The 16,896-nt window shown below is 41.2% G+C and overlaps 1 protein-coding gene across 2 annotated transcripts in view; it reads left to right on the top strand.

Moving 5' to 3' along the window:
- The window catches only part of ITPKA (inositol-trisphosphate 3-kinase A), a 44,462-nt gene that overhangs the window by 784 nt on the left and 26,782 nt on the right, over nucleotides 1–16,896 (top strand). Inside the window, exon 2 of one of the 2 annotated variants that reach the window (XM_082058971.1) lies at nucleotides 346–396. The exons of the other annotated variant lie outside the window; for it this stretch is intronic. Within the exon in view, the coding sequence (XP_081915097.1) occupies nucleotides 346–396 (51 nt within the window). The remainder of the gene's footprint in view (nucleotides 1–345; nucleotides 397–16,896) is intronic. 2 annotated transcript variants of the gene reach the window in all.

Below are 16,896 nucleotides of genomic sequence, written 5' to 3'. Positions count from 1 at the left end.
GCAGCCGGCGCTGCGCGGGGTTGGCCGGGCGGGCCTGCTGGGTGTCCCCCCGGCTGCCTCGGGGTCACCAGGCGCTCCCGTTTGGAGCGGGGTTTCTGTGACCCAGCTCCACGTAAACTCCGGGAGGCTCCTGTCTGGGGGCCAGTAGCAGTGTGATATGGTGTACAGGTTGCTGAGCCTGTTTGAAAAACGCTGCTGCACGTTGACTCTTCTAAAAACCAGCTAGGTTTGTGCAGTTTCCTTTCTGTAGTGAAATTGTGTTTGATGTCCCAAGAACATGGGGGGACGCCTTTGATCATAAGTGTTGGGTTGTTTTTTTTGTTTGTTTGTTTGTTTTTTTTCCAGTCTTCTTCATCAGATCTTCAGAATAAAATTTTTCCAGGCATTTACCAGCAGGTATTTTTTCTTTCTTCCAATCCTGGAGTCTGTGGTTGTCAGTTTTTGAGCTGCTTCTTGCTGTGAGCATGACAGGAGATGGGGAGGAGCTTGGAATGGTTAGAATGCATGCTTTTGTCCGTTCTGGCAATAATGCATTCTTCTCAGTAAATCCCCTCTGTAATTTGGCAGCTTTCATGCATGAAGTGCACTTTTAAAGGCATATAGTTAGATGCATTTTAATGCTCTTTAATATATATTGCCTGACTCCTTTTAATCTGCTTCTTGGGGTTTTGTAACTGAAATATGTTGCTTAAGTGAATTCCCCCTCCTGTCTTTATTGAGACCGCAACTTAAATTGTTAGTCTGCTGCCAGCTCATTTGCACTGAATTATTTTCAAACAAAACATATGTTCTGAAAAAATGTATAAGCAAGAAGTAACGCGACTTGTAGGTGATACCTCCAGCTGGACTTTTCTCATGGTAATTGTGGGTTTATTACTTTAGAGGACACATAATACAGGAGTTAAGATGCTGTGCACGATACTGGTTTTGTTTGCATCAGCTTGTGGCCTGGTTCTGGAAAAAGAAATAGGGTTTGTGCTTTGTCAGACTGCATATCAAGAAACCAATAATAATACTACTTAACTTGTAGTTTTGATCCTGAGATAGAATCTGATGTGTGGGGCAAACAATTACTACTGTAATTTGACTTTCTTTTCTAAAATACATGCTATGCTAGTCGTGATTTTGTGAAAGAACAGAAGAATGGAAATTAAAGGTGGAAAAGGGCTATTGGACACTTTGGTTCAGTATTCCTGCTGTTGCAGTGGGCTGTATGCGTGGTTAATATGGAACAAGAAGTTACTGATGACATTTTAGCAATACAGAGAACTCTGAGATGGCATTGTGACATCTGGTTAACTTGTCTGTGAATACAGGCTGAAGCAAAAACTATTCTTCAGGCAAGAAGCCATGCTGCCTTCAAGGTTTTGTTTCTGCATCCTTGCAATAATTGGTATTGTATGCAATATTGAGTCTTAAATAGTTCAGTAGAACTGTATGCTTTAGATGTATTATGACAGGCATGTATCTGAAACATAGAGTGTAAGTGGATGTGAGTGGTTACTTTCTTTTAAATTACCTGAAGTTTCTAGGCACTGCAAAATTGGAAAAGGCTTTAGTCACCTTTTAATGACGAGAAGAAAATTTTAAATGCAAAGAAGAAGGTCTTTAACAATGATTTATAGACAAATTAAAAATAGTTGTATTGTAAGTATTTTAAACTCTAAGAGAATGTCCTGTTCATTTAAGTGTGTGGGAAACTTAGGTAGTATTATGAAAATTCAGCTTTTGGAAAAAGTTTCTGCAGGCTTCCCAAGTTTAGTAGGGCTGCAGGATTTTTTAAAATATATAATTGGTAAAGTAAGTATTCACTATTCACTCAACTGGTAAAATACTTAATGCTTTTAATGAATGAGTTACTTTTCTGTACCTGCAGTGTAGGGGTAGATGGGGCAAACTGCCCACTAGGAGCTGCATTCTGACTGGTGTCCCTTATCTTCTTGTCCCTTCTGTGGCAGGTTGGCAAACCAGAGCTGAAACTCCAAAACAGCAGAAGTATCACCAGCTTTATGACACTGCTTCATAAATTAAATGGGCCAAATCTTTTATCTGCTTAATGCATACTCATGTAGTTCTTCCCTGCTTTCCTTGTGGCATTACCCACTGAGAGCTCGAATCCCGGGAGTCTGTTGTTTTCCCTTTGGGCACACTGCCCTTCATCTCAGGTGGCTGCACTGTGGGCTGGCTGATACCTGGAGGTGACCAGGACCATCTTGTTCTTGTGTTTGATGTCTTCCAGTACCGGTCAATGCTGCAATACCAGCAATCTCTACGCTTGGCTGTCTAGTCTTCACAGACACTGCTTCTTTAGTGAAGCAGTGAGTACATAGCATGCCAAAGGAGAAGTCTGCTTTGAATCTCTATGGGTTCAACTTTACAGGATGTGTCCTTTCCACTAATTATTATTGAGGCAGGTTGAATAAGTGTGTTTTAGAACCAAAGGCTTTGGGTTCAAGGCAGGCACGTACATGTGGAAATAACTAGAAATTTTAGGATAACCGGAGGAATGTTTTTATATTTTGAAGATGCTATTTAGAGGTAAACTGGCACATTTTGTTCATATTTATTGTTCTCAGTGTATGTATTTTAGTAGTTGAAGGCCTATTCCCAGAGTGGAACACAAGGGATAGAGATTTTTCTGAAAGAAACTGAAATCAGAAGTAGGCCAAAGTTGGTGTACCTCAGTTCTTGGGAAACCGTGACATTTTATAATTTACTGTGTATTAGAATTTCCTTAGACTTTTCTTTGGAAATGTTAGAAATTAATTCGGAGCCTGGCACCTTATGAGTAAGCTCAGACCAGCGCTGAGGACTGCTGGACTGTCAAGCCTACTAGGCTCCCCAGTGCTCGGCAGGGACCTTGGAAACTTGCCCAGGTCTTCAACTGCAGCAGCAGAAGTTCTGATAACGTTCCTGTTATCAGGGCTTCAAGGCTTCCATCTGCAGACCCAGGAACTTGAGACCTAAGATGAAGAAGGCCCTCCCAGGCCTCTCAGCTGGAGGCCTCTCTACTATTGACTTGGAAATCAAGGCCTCTTTGGACCTTTGAAGTATTGTGGGCTCTCAAGCTACCCGTGTAGACCCATGCGAGAGACAGGAAAATCTGGAGCCCTTCCTCTGTGTCCAGGGTTTGCCACCCCAGAGTTACCAGGCTTTAAATCCTGGGATGGTGAGCCTGGGAGTGCTGTCCCAAACTTTGCCCCTTGGAGGATGGTTCTCCATGGCAGCTTACGAGGTGAACAGAGAGTTCTCCAAGAGCGTGAGTGGTTCAGTTAAGCATTTCACAGAGCATTCTGGGTTGGATGAATTGGCACATCACGACAACGTTAAAATTTTATTTCTTAGCGCAGTATGTGGGAATGTCCCTGGAGCCTTAGGGCCCCTGTTGTGGGGAGTGACTGATGACTGCAGTACAGTTACAGCCTGGCTCAGCAGGGACAAAATGCCTTTTGCATCTAGGCAGGCCCACTTCTGAGAGAAGCACAGTGGGTAGCTGTTCCCTCGGCACAAGTTCCGCATTTCATTTTGCAGTAATTAACAGAGGCTTTGGAAACTGGGCTGCCCTGGCTTTCCTGGAGGAAGACCCAGCAATGAAGAGTTGGAAGTGTGAGAGAAGCCTGTTCTTCTGCTGTCCTGTCAGCTGAACTTGTGGTTCTGTGAAAACCAATTGCATGTAGCTGTGTTAATGTAATTTGCATAATGCCATAGCTGGAGCTTCACAAATCTTGGCAGTTAACTTAATCAAAAAATATTGGTTATTTTAAAAATAACCAGTTGACAGAAGAGATTTTACCTTATGACAGCAGTTAACATTCCTGCATTCCCTTGCACGAGAAGCATGCTTTTCTACCATTGCTTCACGGCATCTGGAAAGTGCATATACACAGTTGAAGCTTGTAAAAGCACCACAGTGCTTGTGAAAGCACCACAGTGAAAGCACCAGTGGTCCATTTATAGTAATAGAGTGCAAGCTTTATGTATTTTTGTCTTCATTCTGTGAATGAGCAATTTTAAGAAATACATAAATCTGGTTAGCACCTTCTTTGTTAGGACAGAGGCTTTAAAAAGTGGTTTTCACAGTGAATAAACACCATGATAATGTACAGCAGTCTTTTGTCCTCTTCATAGGAGAATGTTATTTACTAGATAGAAACATGCCAAATAAGTCTACTAGTTTTCATAACAGTGACCTGTCATTCCAAATTTCTAGATCTGTAACCATGAGAACAGCTGACAGCTTGCTAGAAAAGAAGTTCAGTTCTTGCTTGCAATGATACCAGTCCAGAAACTTTGGGGGACAGCCATTAGTGAAGCTTATTTGGTTTCACTGATCTTCTCACTAATATTTTTCATAATACCAATCATGTTAAACTGGGCAAACATATAGAGGGCACACACAATAAATACAGACCAAAAGTTTCAACTACTTTGGCTCAGGGGTGGGTTACATAAGCTAATGCAGTAGAATAGAATTATTTTTAAATGAAGAATGGCAGAGAAGGGATGACATAAGTAAGACTGTTAATGGGTTTTTAGCCTACTTTTCAAAGGAAAAAGCTTGTGTAATCACTCTATTAATTCAATTTTAATGAGTTTAGTAGATTTTAGCCAAATTTGGCAGTGGGATAGACATCTCAAAGTTTCATCAGGGGCTCTTTAAAGTTCCACAAAGATCCACCTCTGGGTAGAAGAGAGGAAACCAAAACAAGTGCAATCCTTTTCTCAAGGGGAGAAGGTGCAAGATGAGTTCAATAGTTGTCTTCTGTGTTGCTTGTTAACTAGCGAATCAGCACGTTCACTGACCAGTGCTTCCATGCTTGAGCCAGCCACAGCAGGTAGTGCCCCTTGTCCTGAGGGCAATTAGGAGAAAGTATGGGAGGGAGCATACAGTGCCGTGGGTTGATGAGGTTTGGGAATGTGGAAGGCGCTAGTTGAGGGACAGGGGAACAAGGTGATGTGGAAATACAAGAGGGATTGGTGTTTTTTGTTGGCACAAGCTTTGTAGAGGACAGTGACAAGCTGCAGTTACTCTGATAAGGGTGCAGGACAGTAGATACCAGTCAAATAGACACCAGGCTTCATTAGTTTGCTGCTCATGGAAAAGCTTATTTTAATGGGACATATTTCATAGTTCTAAAAAAATGCTAATTTATAATGACGATCTTGTATACTGAAATATTGTTTACTGAACAAATGTCAGGGGAACAGCAGTAGAATTAGTTCTACACTTCCACATTGCACAGTTATTGGGCCAAAACTCTGAACTGGAGCCTTTCTCAGTTTGAGGATGTTTTCTTCTCCACTTTATACTCAAGTAATGGAGTATATCGCAACATCAGCAGTTATCAGTTCTAGTAGTGACTGTTGATTAGTAATGTGGATTCTTGGCTAGTAGGAAATGAGTTAGCTCTTACCAAATCAGTTGAGAGAGAGGCAGTTAAATGTCTTATCTGCTAAGGGTTTCTCATCCTAGGTATATATGAAGTGATGACTTACCGGTTACAAGATTCTTCTCTTTTGAATCAATTCACCTTTGATAGTTTTCACTTTTCATATGTTAAAGAACATCTTGTTGCTTGGGTGTACAGTTTAAAATTGGAAGAGCTCTGTTATATTTTTTTCTTATGAACCTATTGGATTAGGTATGTTATAGAAGTTTCTGTGTTTGTGCACTTCTACATTTCAAGCCTCCTTATAATGCTTCTTACATCTGGAAGGAGGGAAAGAAAGTGACAGCAACTCCTCATCAGATTTGAAGAGGGTATACCTAAGCAGATTTTTCTCAGGCTATCATCGACTTGGCAGAGTTGAAGATTATTTTGTGAAAACCCATGCTGTTCTGAAAAGGAATAAGGGTAGTGGCTGGAGCAATAGTTTGGAAACTTTGCATGTCAATGTATATTTTTGGGTTCTGACACTTTTATCCAATTGGACTGGTTTGATGAGGGTGAAAATTTTTTTTTGTAATTGAATGTGTGGTAGTTAACATAGACAAAAATAACCTCTCTACTCACATCTGAGGTTTATTATAAATGGAATGTGTTAAAGTGAATCAGTTTGATTAAATGCTCACAATGTGATGCAATTTAATACAGCTAGTATTTCTAGAGGCTGAGAATGCATGTTGTATTTATGTGGTAGATAGCTGTTTTGTTTAGCAGTGACTGAGAGAAGAAGTAAAGATCATCATACCACATTTTGTGGTGATTACTTACAAAATGTGTTTGCAGAAAAGGTAATATTATTCTTGCACATCTTGGAAGGGAAAAGTGATCTTCTGTTATGTACAGCACCAGAAGAGTCACTGTCTCTCTTCTTCCTTCTCTGTCAGTGTAGTTTTTGCAGAGAAAGGGGGCTGAGGCAGAAAGAATTGGCTTGTCAGTCCATGTTAATTTGAATCTTGCATAGTGTAGGTTTAGATTGCATTTTATGTACTCTTCTCAGCCTCCTTTACCAACCAAGCTTCCTCTAAAAAGCTCCTGAGTTGGGTAAGGTGGAGTTGTCTGTCCACAGCATAGCATACCTCGGCAAAATGATAATATTTTATTTTTTTAAAGCAGGTGTTAGTCTCCATCAGCTCATTCTGAGTGAAAGTGTCAGGAAGGGGGAAAGGCTACCTGTTCATCCAGTGTCACATTGGTATACTGCTTCTAGTGCTTAACTGATCCATCCTGTCAGTAATGAAGAATGTTTTCTGGGACAACACATAGCCAGCATCATTTGGGTATGTTTTTGTATTGACAGACACTGAGATTCCAACAAGGGATGGAATTTTTCTTTCCATTTTGAAACACAGAAGAGTGAGACTGATGCCATAGAAACCTACCCTGAACCCGTGAGGCCTGGCTACTATTGCCTGTTGCCCAACCTCCTGTTCCTTGGGAAACTCAGGAAGAAGTTAGCCAAAGACCAGTTGGCAGCTCATTTGAAGCAATATTGTAGACCTAGCACAATCCAGATTTAGAGCTTGGGACAGAATCTCCAAGCCAGTTGGTGACTATAGCAAGCATGACACAGACGCTGCTTTGTGGGAGCTTGGCATTAACCCAAGATCCAGGAGCACTCCTTATCTACAGGCTGAAATATCCAAGTAAAGTGGCTCAGTGAATCCAAACTCTGAACCATTTACCCCAGCCCACCTATATAACCTTTATTTTACTCACATTCACTTCTGCTGTTCTTCATCAGCCTTCTGACCTCGTCCATACTTGAGCTACGTTGATAACAGAGATGTGTTTACAGGTGATAAAGAATAGATACAGATACATGTTATGTCTGCTTGTAACTGGCACTGAAATGTGTGTGATTCATCTCTCCACCAAATGATCACCTGTTCAACAGGAAGCTGGGATGCCACAGAACTGTGTAAGAAAGCTGATGGCAATGGCACAGTTCACTTGTGATGTATCAGAGGAGAATGCAAACTGCTATAGTCTTCATACAATTTTCATATGATAATGGCAATATCTCTTGGTAAATTACATTAAGTGCTGCATAGAAAGAGAATGCCTTTGTTTTCCAGTGATGGTAGGAAACCATTGTTCACTCTTTATATAACTGATTCTGGTCTCTACTACATCCTTATGTAAAAATGATTCAGTCTTAGTTATGGCTGCCTTCACTACTCTGAGCTGCTACAGAGAGCACAGCTTTCTTACCTTTTCTCAGGCAGCTCGGTATAGTTGAGTACACTGCAGTGGTTCTTCTCAGTGATGTTCACTGTGGTGAGTATGTAATTTCTGTCCTCTGCTTTCTTTGCTTCCTGTGGTGGAGTACTGAATCAAATGCATACTTCACTTTTGAGGTGCCAGTGCTCCTGGATGTCTGTACTTAGTGCACATAAAGGCTTGATGGAGCTCAGCTGTGAAGGGTGTATTCAACCAACCCACTCTTCAGACACAGGTGAGCTTGGGGAGGCTCAGCTGTGCATGAGGCAACTGTGATCTAGGTTTGCCAGATGCAAGAGGGCCATCTTCCATAGGCCCTGAAGGTCCTCTCCAAGTACAGCACTGCTTTGAATGTCCCCTTTAGCACGGGCATGTTGAACAGGCCAGCCAGCTCTAGTGCACTGAGCAGCATGTGCTTTGGGAAGGAAGGGCTGTTGAAACACCATTGCCGTGTGTCAACACCTTACACTACTGGAACATGTTCAGATGCTCTGAAAGCACTGCCTCTGCTGAAAATCTTCAAAGATCCCCTGAGCATGTGGCACAGGTAGTGGTCTTCTCTTGTGCTTTCAAATGACAAGTCTTATGGGCAGACACACCAATAGGAAGCTGTGCGATTCTAATGCAGGCTAGTCAAGAGCAAAACTTTGGAGATGGTGGATATAAGAGGGTTGTGATAGGTATGGAATAGATACAGTCAAACAGGAATGGAGTGATTTGGAATGGTTGGAAATGCCACTGGGAATATGAGGGGAAAGACTGGACTGAAGATCAAAACTCAATAGGCAGGCAGACTATTGCTTTAAAAAACAAGGAAAATACATTCTCAGAAAAAAACACATCAGGAAAATGTGAGACAACTATATTAAAAAGTCATCATTCAGTCAAGCATTGAAAATATGTGAAATAAAATAACTAAAGTGACTGCATTATGGGTGTATTAATATGCTACAGTCTTTAATTACAAGCAGGCATAGTACTTGATGCATAGAATGCACAACTCTCAACTAATAAGCAGCTATTTTATATTTCAAATCTACTGAAAGGACAAGTTCCAGTTCCGTAGTGACCGATGCCACATATTGCAGGGCCTCTGTTTCCTCATAGATAGGCATGCAATGAATCAGGCGGATCACAGGAAGAATAAGACTGATGTCCAGATTTAACACTGCTGAATGGTGATGTGGAGAACTGCTTGCCTTTCACAGTGTACCTGGGAGACACTAGGCAAGTTATTTATGCAGACTGTCACCATGGCCACTAATAGTATTTTTCTCATTCTCCTATTGACAGACTTGAGAGTATGGGTCTTATTGGCATAAATGCTGAATGTTTGTACCTGGAACCAAGTTAATGGCAGCTGTTTGCTCTATGGTATTGTATAAACACTAGGTATTAGGAAAAGCAAAAATTGACACCTCAGACTGGGCTTTCAAAATTAGAGGGTACTTTTCATGTTAGCCTATCTTTCAATCAGTATTTTAGCTAGAAGATATGAATAAAACAGTTTGCATAACAGAGATTGTGAAGACATTAATTGACATTGGGAAAGCACTCTACTACAGCAGTGATGGCTATCTTATAACTACTGCACAAAACTCAGTAACTATGTTTACAGCAGATTTCTAGTAAGTGAAATAAAAATGGTAAAGCCAATGAAAACAGAACTTAAAAATAGCTCGTTTTTATAGAGTTGGAAATTGTTTGTTTACACTGAATGAATAGGAACTACAATATGTTATTATATAAAGACTGTATCGTAAGTTTTGCAGAAAAGGGTAAGCATTGACATAAAAAGGAGAACTTAAGATTGCACCCAAAACTTCAATTCTGAGAATTTCTAACTTTTGAGTGCTCAGTTTTACATTTAAGACATCATTAAAGTTCCAGTGCAAACAATTCTGCAACTGAAAACATTCCAGTAGTGGAAGGTGTTGACACATGGCAATAGTGTTTTGTCCACCTTTCCTTCCCAAAGCACGTGCTGCTCAGTGCACTAGAGCTGGCTGGCCTGTTCAACGTGCCCGTGCTAAAGGGGACACTCAAAGGGGTGCTGTACTTGGAGAGGACCTTCAGAGTCTATAGGAGATGGCCCTCTTGCATCTAGCAAACCTGGATCACAGTTGCCTCATGCACAGCTGAGCCTCCCCAAGCTCACCTGTGTCTGAAAAGTGGGTTGGTTGAACACACCCTTCACAGCTGAGCTCCATCAGTCTGTTGTGTGTGCTGTGCCCAGCAATCTCCACGTAAGGTAATGTGAGAAGACTAATTAGCATCTACTGCAAATGAACCTCAGGTTCTTACAATTTGCCAGATTTGGTCAAGTTGGCTTTTGTTCTTTCTTTGAAAATTTTCCTCTTGCCAATTTCAGGCTCCTTCCTCAAAATTCAAGGTTAAAATGTCTTTAGAGGATTCATCAGAAATTTTCTAATGAGATCACTATGTATCTTTTTTTAGCCTTGGAAACAGCTGAAGTTTTGTCGGAGTTGTTCAGTCTGAAACAAACAGGTTTTGCCCTTCTTTAAGGTAACAGAGCAATTCTGAGGAGAATGAGACACAGAAACAGAAAGACTTCTTGTGTGTTGGTGCTTTAGTGGCTGTACAGGAAATCTGGGGTTTGAGACCCTGATCTTCTGAAAGAGGCAGAGCTAGAGCAAGTCCTAAAAGGTGGCTTCTCTATTTTTCTCCATTGCTGTGTGTTTGTGTGATGCAATGATAGAAAGGATAAAAATCTGTGTGAACAGTGTTTGTGTGTGCAGATTGGCTGTTTGTTATCATTTATGGGGTTTGAGTGGGTTGTTGGCTACGTGCACTTGACCCAAATGTTCTAATCATGATAAGCTTTGCCTGCTGTGGTCTCCTTCGTCAGTCGTTCCCACTCATGCATGTTCTGTAGGAACAGTGATGCTGGTTCCACAAAGGGTCGGTTTTGTTCATAAGAGAATCTAATCTGAAGAAACTAGGAAACCTTCCTACACTCTGGTTTTCACTTTTCATAGGGCAAAATGCTGAGAAATGCTGAGTGTCAGAATTTCGGGCTCATAATTTGATCTAGTTTGTATTGTCTTGCTCTGTGGAATTTAGATAACGAACTTTTTGTCTTATTTGTACTAAGGCAGAAGGAGTAAGCAATTAAGTCCTGAGGTACTCCTTTTAGAACAGATGCTTCTATTCTGCTTAAAATGTGGAGAGAGTTGGAAAGTAGAGATTCCTGACTTTCAGATGCTTTTGCCTCTCACTTGCTTATGATGCCATCATGGCTACCAAAGGCATTCAGTAGAAAAAATAATGAAGCCATATTTTAAATATGTTAGGAAGAAGTGAGTTTCTGGAGTTCCCTCTGGCCTAATCATCTACATGCATTTGGGCACTAACCAGGCCCCTATAATAGTTTCATGACTTGTTTTCCCAAAGTTTATAGCATGACCAAAGATAATATGTGGCAATGAGCCTAGAGAGAGAGAAAGTCTTATGCTCTCTAATAGCCCTGTACTTGTTAATTACTATGCCACCAGTCTCCAACTGTTTTTCCAGCAGTAGGACTTGCTGTTGACCTGAGCATGGTTTCCCATTCCAATATTAAAACTGGAGTGACAGAAAACTAATAATCTTTTTTCCATCCCTATTCATCCATTGGGATTTTCTGCATTATCTCTCCCATTGTCATATGTGCTCTCCCATTGTCATAGCTGTGTGTCTTGATCCCAGTCTGCCCTTTCAGTTTTCTGATTGTATAGGCAGCAGTCCTGTTTGGGACAGGGGATGGCTATAGGGTGAAGGTAGCCAAGTCACCAATTTTCTTTTTACATTGTGTTCTTCAAGAAAAAGAGCAGACAGGACAGCAAAATCAGCCTTCCCTTGTGAAGTAACTCCTCTGCATGGCTTGTTCCCCTGTGTGCAGTGTAAGCCATAAACCACCTGCAAATGACATTTCAAACGTCTGGTCTTTGTCTGCTGAGTCCTGCTGTATTGATGTTGGTCACTTGTGGGTTCTGCTACCTATGTCCAATCTGGCACAGAAGCTGCTGCTTGCTCCATATTTCAGGAGGTTAGTGTAGGTGGTTGTGCAAGATATGGGAGTACGCCTTGCAGTTCTGTTGCTAGGAACCAACAGTATGAAATTCTTCTAAGTTTTACGGAGGTTTTTTTTTTTCTCTTTTAATATGAGATGAAAGTTTTGGTAGATAAATGGTCTATGTAGAAACTACGCCCTGTTTATTTTATTTTTAGGCAGATTCGCATCTTAATAAGTGGCAATTGATGCTTGTGTTTCTATAAAGGTGGAATCTCCAGGATCTCAATTGTAAACACGTTTGTTTACCTTCAGGGCAGAGGAAACATTTTCTGTACAACACATTCACTATTGTTCAAACACCCACAACTCTTCAGGAAGGCAGATGCCTTGTTTCAGTTTCAGTCTTCTGTTGAGTCACTCCTGCTTATGTAAGGTCTGAATTTGACTCTCTTAAGGCTACATTATGGAAATCAAAATCTTAAATAATCCCTTGTCTGCTGGGACTATCTGCTTTTGATAGGGAGGACGAATTCTACCTGCCTTTCTTATGTTATTCTGTTAAGAGAAATTCTCTTTTGATCCTGTAGTTTTGCTCAAGGGAGAAGTAATCTTTTCTCCGGATTCCTTACATAGTTCCTAGTGCTGACTTGGGGCAGGAAGAGTTTCTCTGCTTTTAGGTTTGCTCCAAAACCAAACAACTACATCATGACTCAGAGGGTCCTCTCACTCCTATGGGAGAAGGTGAAGGGTCCTCCTTTCCATTTAATTCTGGGTTTCTCCTACATTGCCATGTTCCATTTGTGGGCTCCCATCCTGTCTGGGACACTGGCCTTGCTTGTTCTGTTCTCATACTGACCCAAGTAGGCATGTGTTTGTTGTTTGTTTGGTGGTGGTGGTTTGTTTTTTGATGTTTGTTTTTGCGTGTGTGTGTGTTTTGTTTTGTTTTTTAATCCTTTCAACACAGTGGATTGGAATAATCTCATGGTTACTATGTTAAAGCTCAGATTTATTAAAGTGGTTGCTGAAGGATGTGGCTTTCCCCTAGGTAAATACCACACCCCACTAAGTAACAGTACATATCGCATGTTGACACTTGCATTCCATTGCAAAGGGTGGGCCATATTTGAACAGTGGAATGCGTGATAGGTGAAGCAGTAACTTCTGGTGATTCTTTAGAGGAAAATGGAGGTGTGCGTTTGGAGGAGACAGAGGAGGGGAGATGAGAGTACTGGACTTTGTCTTGTGATAGATTGGAAGAGCAGATGGTGAACTGTTACCAGTGTATCTGATCTGTTTTTTACATGACATATTTTTAGACTTTAATAATCCTTTTCACTTAACGTTATCATGCTGCTTATTTGAGAACTTGAATACCTTATTTGAGTGCCTCTAATTTAGTTTACAAGCATTAATTTCTTAAATTGTTCAACAGTTCTGAAGTGGAGTTATTACAGCCTGCAGCTGTGGCAACTGGAGCAGAGAAAGAGCAGTTGTCTGGACCTAGATCCCATACTGAGGCAGTGGAGTTAGATCTTAGATCTAACTTAGATCATCTTAAAGCTTAGATCTTTTGCAAATGAGTGTCCAACATTTTAGGATATCAAAAGCTGAATTACCATGGTAGGAAATAAAAAAGTTATGTAAGTACATTTTAAAAATAAATGCCTGCCAATAGCCTCGTTATATGTGTGTACGTATATACATGCATGCATATAATAATTTCAGAAATCCTCATTTGCAGAAAAGTGTTGGTCTGAGGGACTTATTTTTTTAAATGAATGTTTCAATACATTTTAGGAATGGAAATAAAGCACAAAAAGGGATCATGTAACTTTATTCACTGTCCTGCAGGATATAAGTATATTGAGACCAGTGCTGATGAACTGTCTTGGTACTTGTGACTAGGACTCTTTTAAAAGTATTGCAATGCACTGACACTGGGATCAGCCCAGTTCTGTCTTGGTGGCAGGTGTCCGCTGTGACTGAGCTAGACCACGATTTTATAGGCATTTGTCAAGCCCATTTGAAAACTCACTGAGACCCTGGCAAAACCTTTTCTGATATCTCAACTGAATGTTTTGCTTTTGTTGCAAATTAAGGCCATTTGTTCTTGTCCTTCCCCGTGGACATAGAGAGCAATTGACTGCACTCATCGTTATGAAAACTTGTTGCATACTAGAAGACAGTTGCCATGCTTGGTCCTCTAAGGATAAACAAACACAATTAATTCAGCCTCAGCAATAGGATGTTTGTTATTTGTCCCTGAACTTTCCTCCAGTTTATCAAAACTTACATGGAGTAATGACCAAAATGGAGCACAATAATTACAGATAACCAGTGGGTTCTTACAGCAACCTTAACTCTATCCTTGTGCTTCCTAGCCTTTCCTACAGGAAGAATTGAATCATAGCTCAATAGTCTTCCACTGTTACATTCCTTTGAGGCAGAATCTCAAAATTATATGGGATATGGCTTCTGGAGCCCTTACACAAGGATATAAGGAAAGCATGGTAAGCTTTCGATACCTATTCACTAACCCAAGCTGCCAGTGATAGGAAGAGAGAAGTCTTTGACCAGTTAATAGAAGACAATTTTGCAATTTCTGACGGATGTTAGTGATTTGTGGCAAGTGGGGAAGTGTAATAAAGAATAAGTATTAAAGTTTCCTTCATTTATTTTTATCCGTTCAGACTGGAGGTTCTCCTGTGGCCGTGGCATCGCTGGGGGTGTTAAATTGGTGGTGAGCCTAGCCCTGAACTGCTGGGCAGGCAGGATTGAGCTGTGTGTCTAGGTAACAGTCTGCACCGCCTTAGCAAATAAGATAAAGTGCATGCTCAGCTTCCTTCCCAAGTGCCTGGAGTTCACTCGGGGGAGATTAACTTCTTCAAGTTATTTCCTAGCTTGTTGCCAGAACACAGCCTCTCTTGATGCTATGCAGAAACCATACCTCATTTAAATGGATTGACACTTCTTGTGGTACATTTGGATTCAAGGTCATACACAGTTCACAAATGACATGCCTTAACAAATAGTGCATATGTTTTAGGCTGAACTTATTTATTGGTCTATGTATAGAGAAGTGTGGATGTGTTTGGGTTTTAAGTATTCCCAAATATTCATCCTGTTTCGAACTGGTAATTCTGTGTCCTATGTAGTAGGATATTAAGCTCATTTTTTCATCTAAAGACTGTTGTCTTTCTAGATGTCCCTTTTTCATGACTGGTGTTGTCAACCAGTGACCCATGACAAGTGGAGGATAAATGGAGGATGGGCAGAGAATTCTACAACTGCCAAACAGTGGCATAGGAGGTTTTTGAAGACCTAAACTGCAATTGTTTTGGAGGTTAAGAAGGATTTATTTCCTTCTGCCACACAATCTGCTATAGTGATGTTTGATTTACCACAAAATTGTTCTGGGTGATGGACAACCTGCATAAATTTCAAATATCTGGGATCTGAAAGTGAGTCTGAGTCAACTTTCCTATAATGAGGAACTTTCCATTTACTACTTGGATAATAACATTTCAGTTTCCAGCAAGATTGATGTTCTGGCAGAACCCTGGTGGGGCAGAACTTCTTTGGTTCCATTTTCTTGAGTTCAGTATAGAGACAGGTGGCAGAGCTCCATCCTGTTAGAGACTCTGTGTCTTTCAGAACAGAGCACAAGTGCGAAGGTAGAGATAATGGCCATACTTAATGCTTGCTATTAAAGGTAGACATTTCAGTATCCCTTAAAACAGAAAATGTTGATTCTTATTAAAATAAAATCTGTCTTCTAGTCAACAGTATTGGCTTTTACAACATTGCTGTGAGAAAAATAAAGGAAACCCTTGTGACAGTGCAGTTTTAAAGCCATCTAATTCTTGGACTATTTTGGCTTTTGGCCTGGGAATTACATAAAGGTTGTAGATATTTCACTTGATAATAATCAGGAAAAAAAAAGCCGAAGTTGATTTATACAGAATAGCAGACTGCGGCTCTTGATGCTGTTTGCAGAAAGGCAAGCAATGCTTTCACTTCTTTGCAATTCATTTTACTCTGATTTAGAGAGGGACTGCTTCTGGAATTACATGTAGAATCCAACTGTGGAGCAAGACATGGGATTTTGTGCCTCTAGTAATTCAGTCCGATGCCGACCATCTGTTTCTCTTTCCTTCCCTTCTTCATCATACATCGTGAATATCCCGCAAGCTTACCAAGTATCCTGAAAGGCAGCGAGCCAAACTATGTATGCATCTCACCACACGGTGAGACATGACAGAGGAACCTGAGGCTTCTGTCTTGCAGTGTTGTTTCTGCTTATTGCATTAAGTGTTTCTTCTGACTCTGAAGGTTTAGCCCAGCCCATGTTGAGTGCGGTGCAAACAGGAAATGAAAGCCCTGCAGTTGGAGGATACACCTGCCACACACGGGCTGAGCAGCTGTGGCCCTCACCCATGGTTGAGTGCAAAGCCGGAAGTGTCAAGGGCTGAGTACAGGCTGAGCACCATTTCTTCTGAAAGCTTTGGAGGCTGGATGGTGAAAGAGAGGGAGGGACAGATGAAGGTATAGTTACAGTTTTCCTGGCAATCTGATGAGAGGGGATCAGGAAGTTGCTCATGAGCGTGCAAACTGCCAGTTTTCTCTAGGAGTATGTGGTCTCCCTTGCTGTTGTCAGTCTTACAGCTCCAGCTGGCACTCGTACACTATAGGAAGGTGAACTGTGTGACAAAGCAGTGTTAGTTCCCTGGGGGACTGAAACAGATACAAGGAAGGTCAAGGCTACCAAGGCATCTGGCAGGTGGAGATTGCTCAGTGATTTCCTTGATGGGGGACAGGGTTACACTGTTTGTATTCCCTGAGTGACAGCTGACAGCATTTGAAGTAATACAGCTGCCCTGGCAGAAGGCCAGTTGTAGTGATTTGGATGAGTTATCAGTTGATGTTGGTTGGCATAGCACCTCTGACAGTCTGAAGAATGATGTTGTGCGTATCAGGTCAGGGCACAGGCTTCTTAAAGCAGGTGCTCAGACCCCCAGACCCTGGGCTGGCCTATCCGTTGATGTAAGTTATCATAGAGCAACATTTCAATTCTGACCCTAAGTACCTTTTCTAGCAATGAACGATCACTACTGTGCAGATTAGTGTTTGTGTGCATCAGGAACCTGTTCACTGCCCGGTAACAAGAGGAGATGAAATGTGGTAATACCAGGGCTAAGTTACTTGCTGTGAGAG

Source organism: Streptopelia decaocto, assembly GCF_964273445.1.
Source record: "Streptopelia decaocto genome assembly, chromosome: 7".
Classification (NCBI taxonomy): Eukaryota; Metazoa; Chordata; class Aves; order Columbiformes; family Columbidae; genus Streptopelia; species Streptopelia decaocto.
The sequence above is the reverse complement of the archived record's forward strand: the minus strand, read 5'-3'. Positions and strand labels throughout refer to the sequence as shown.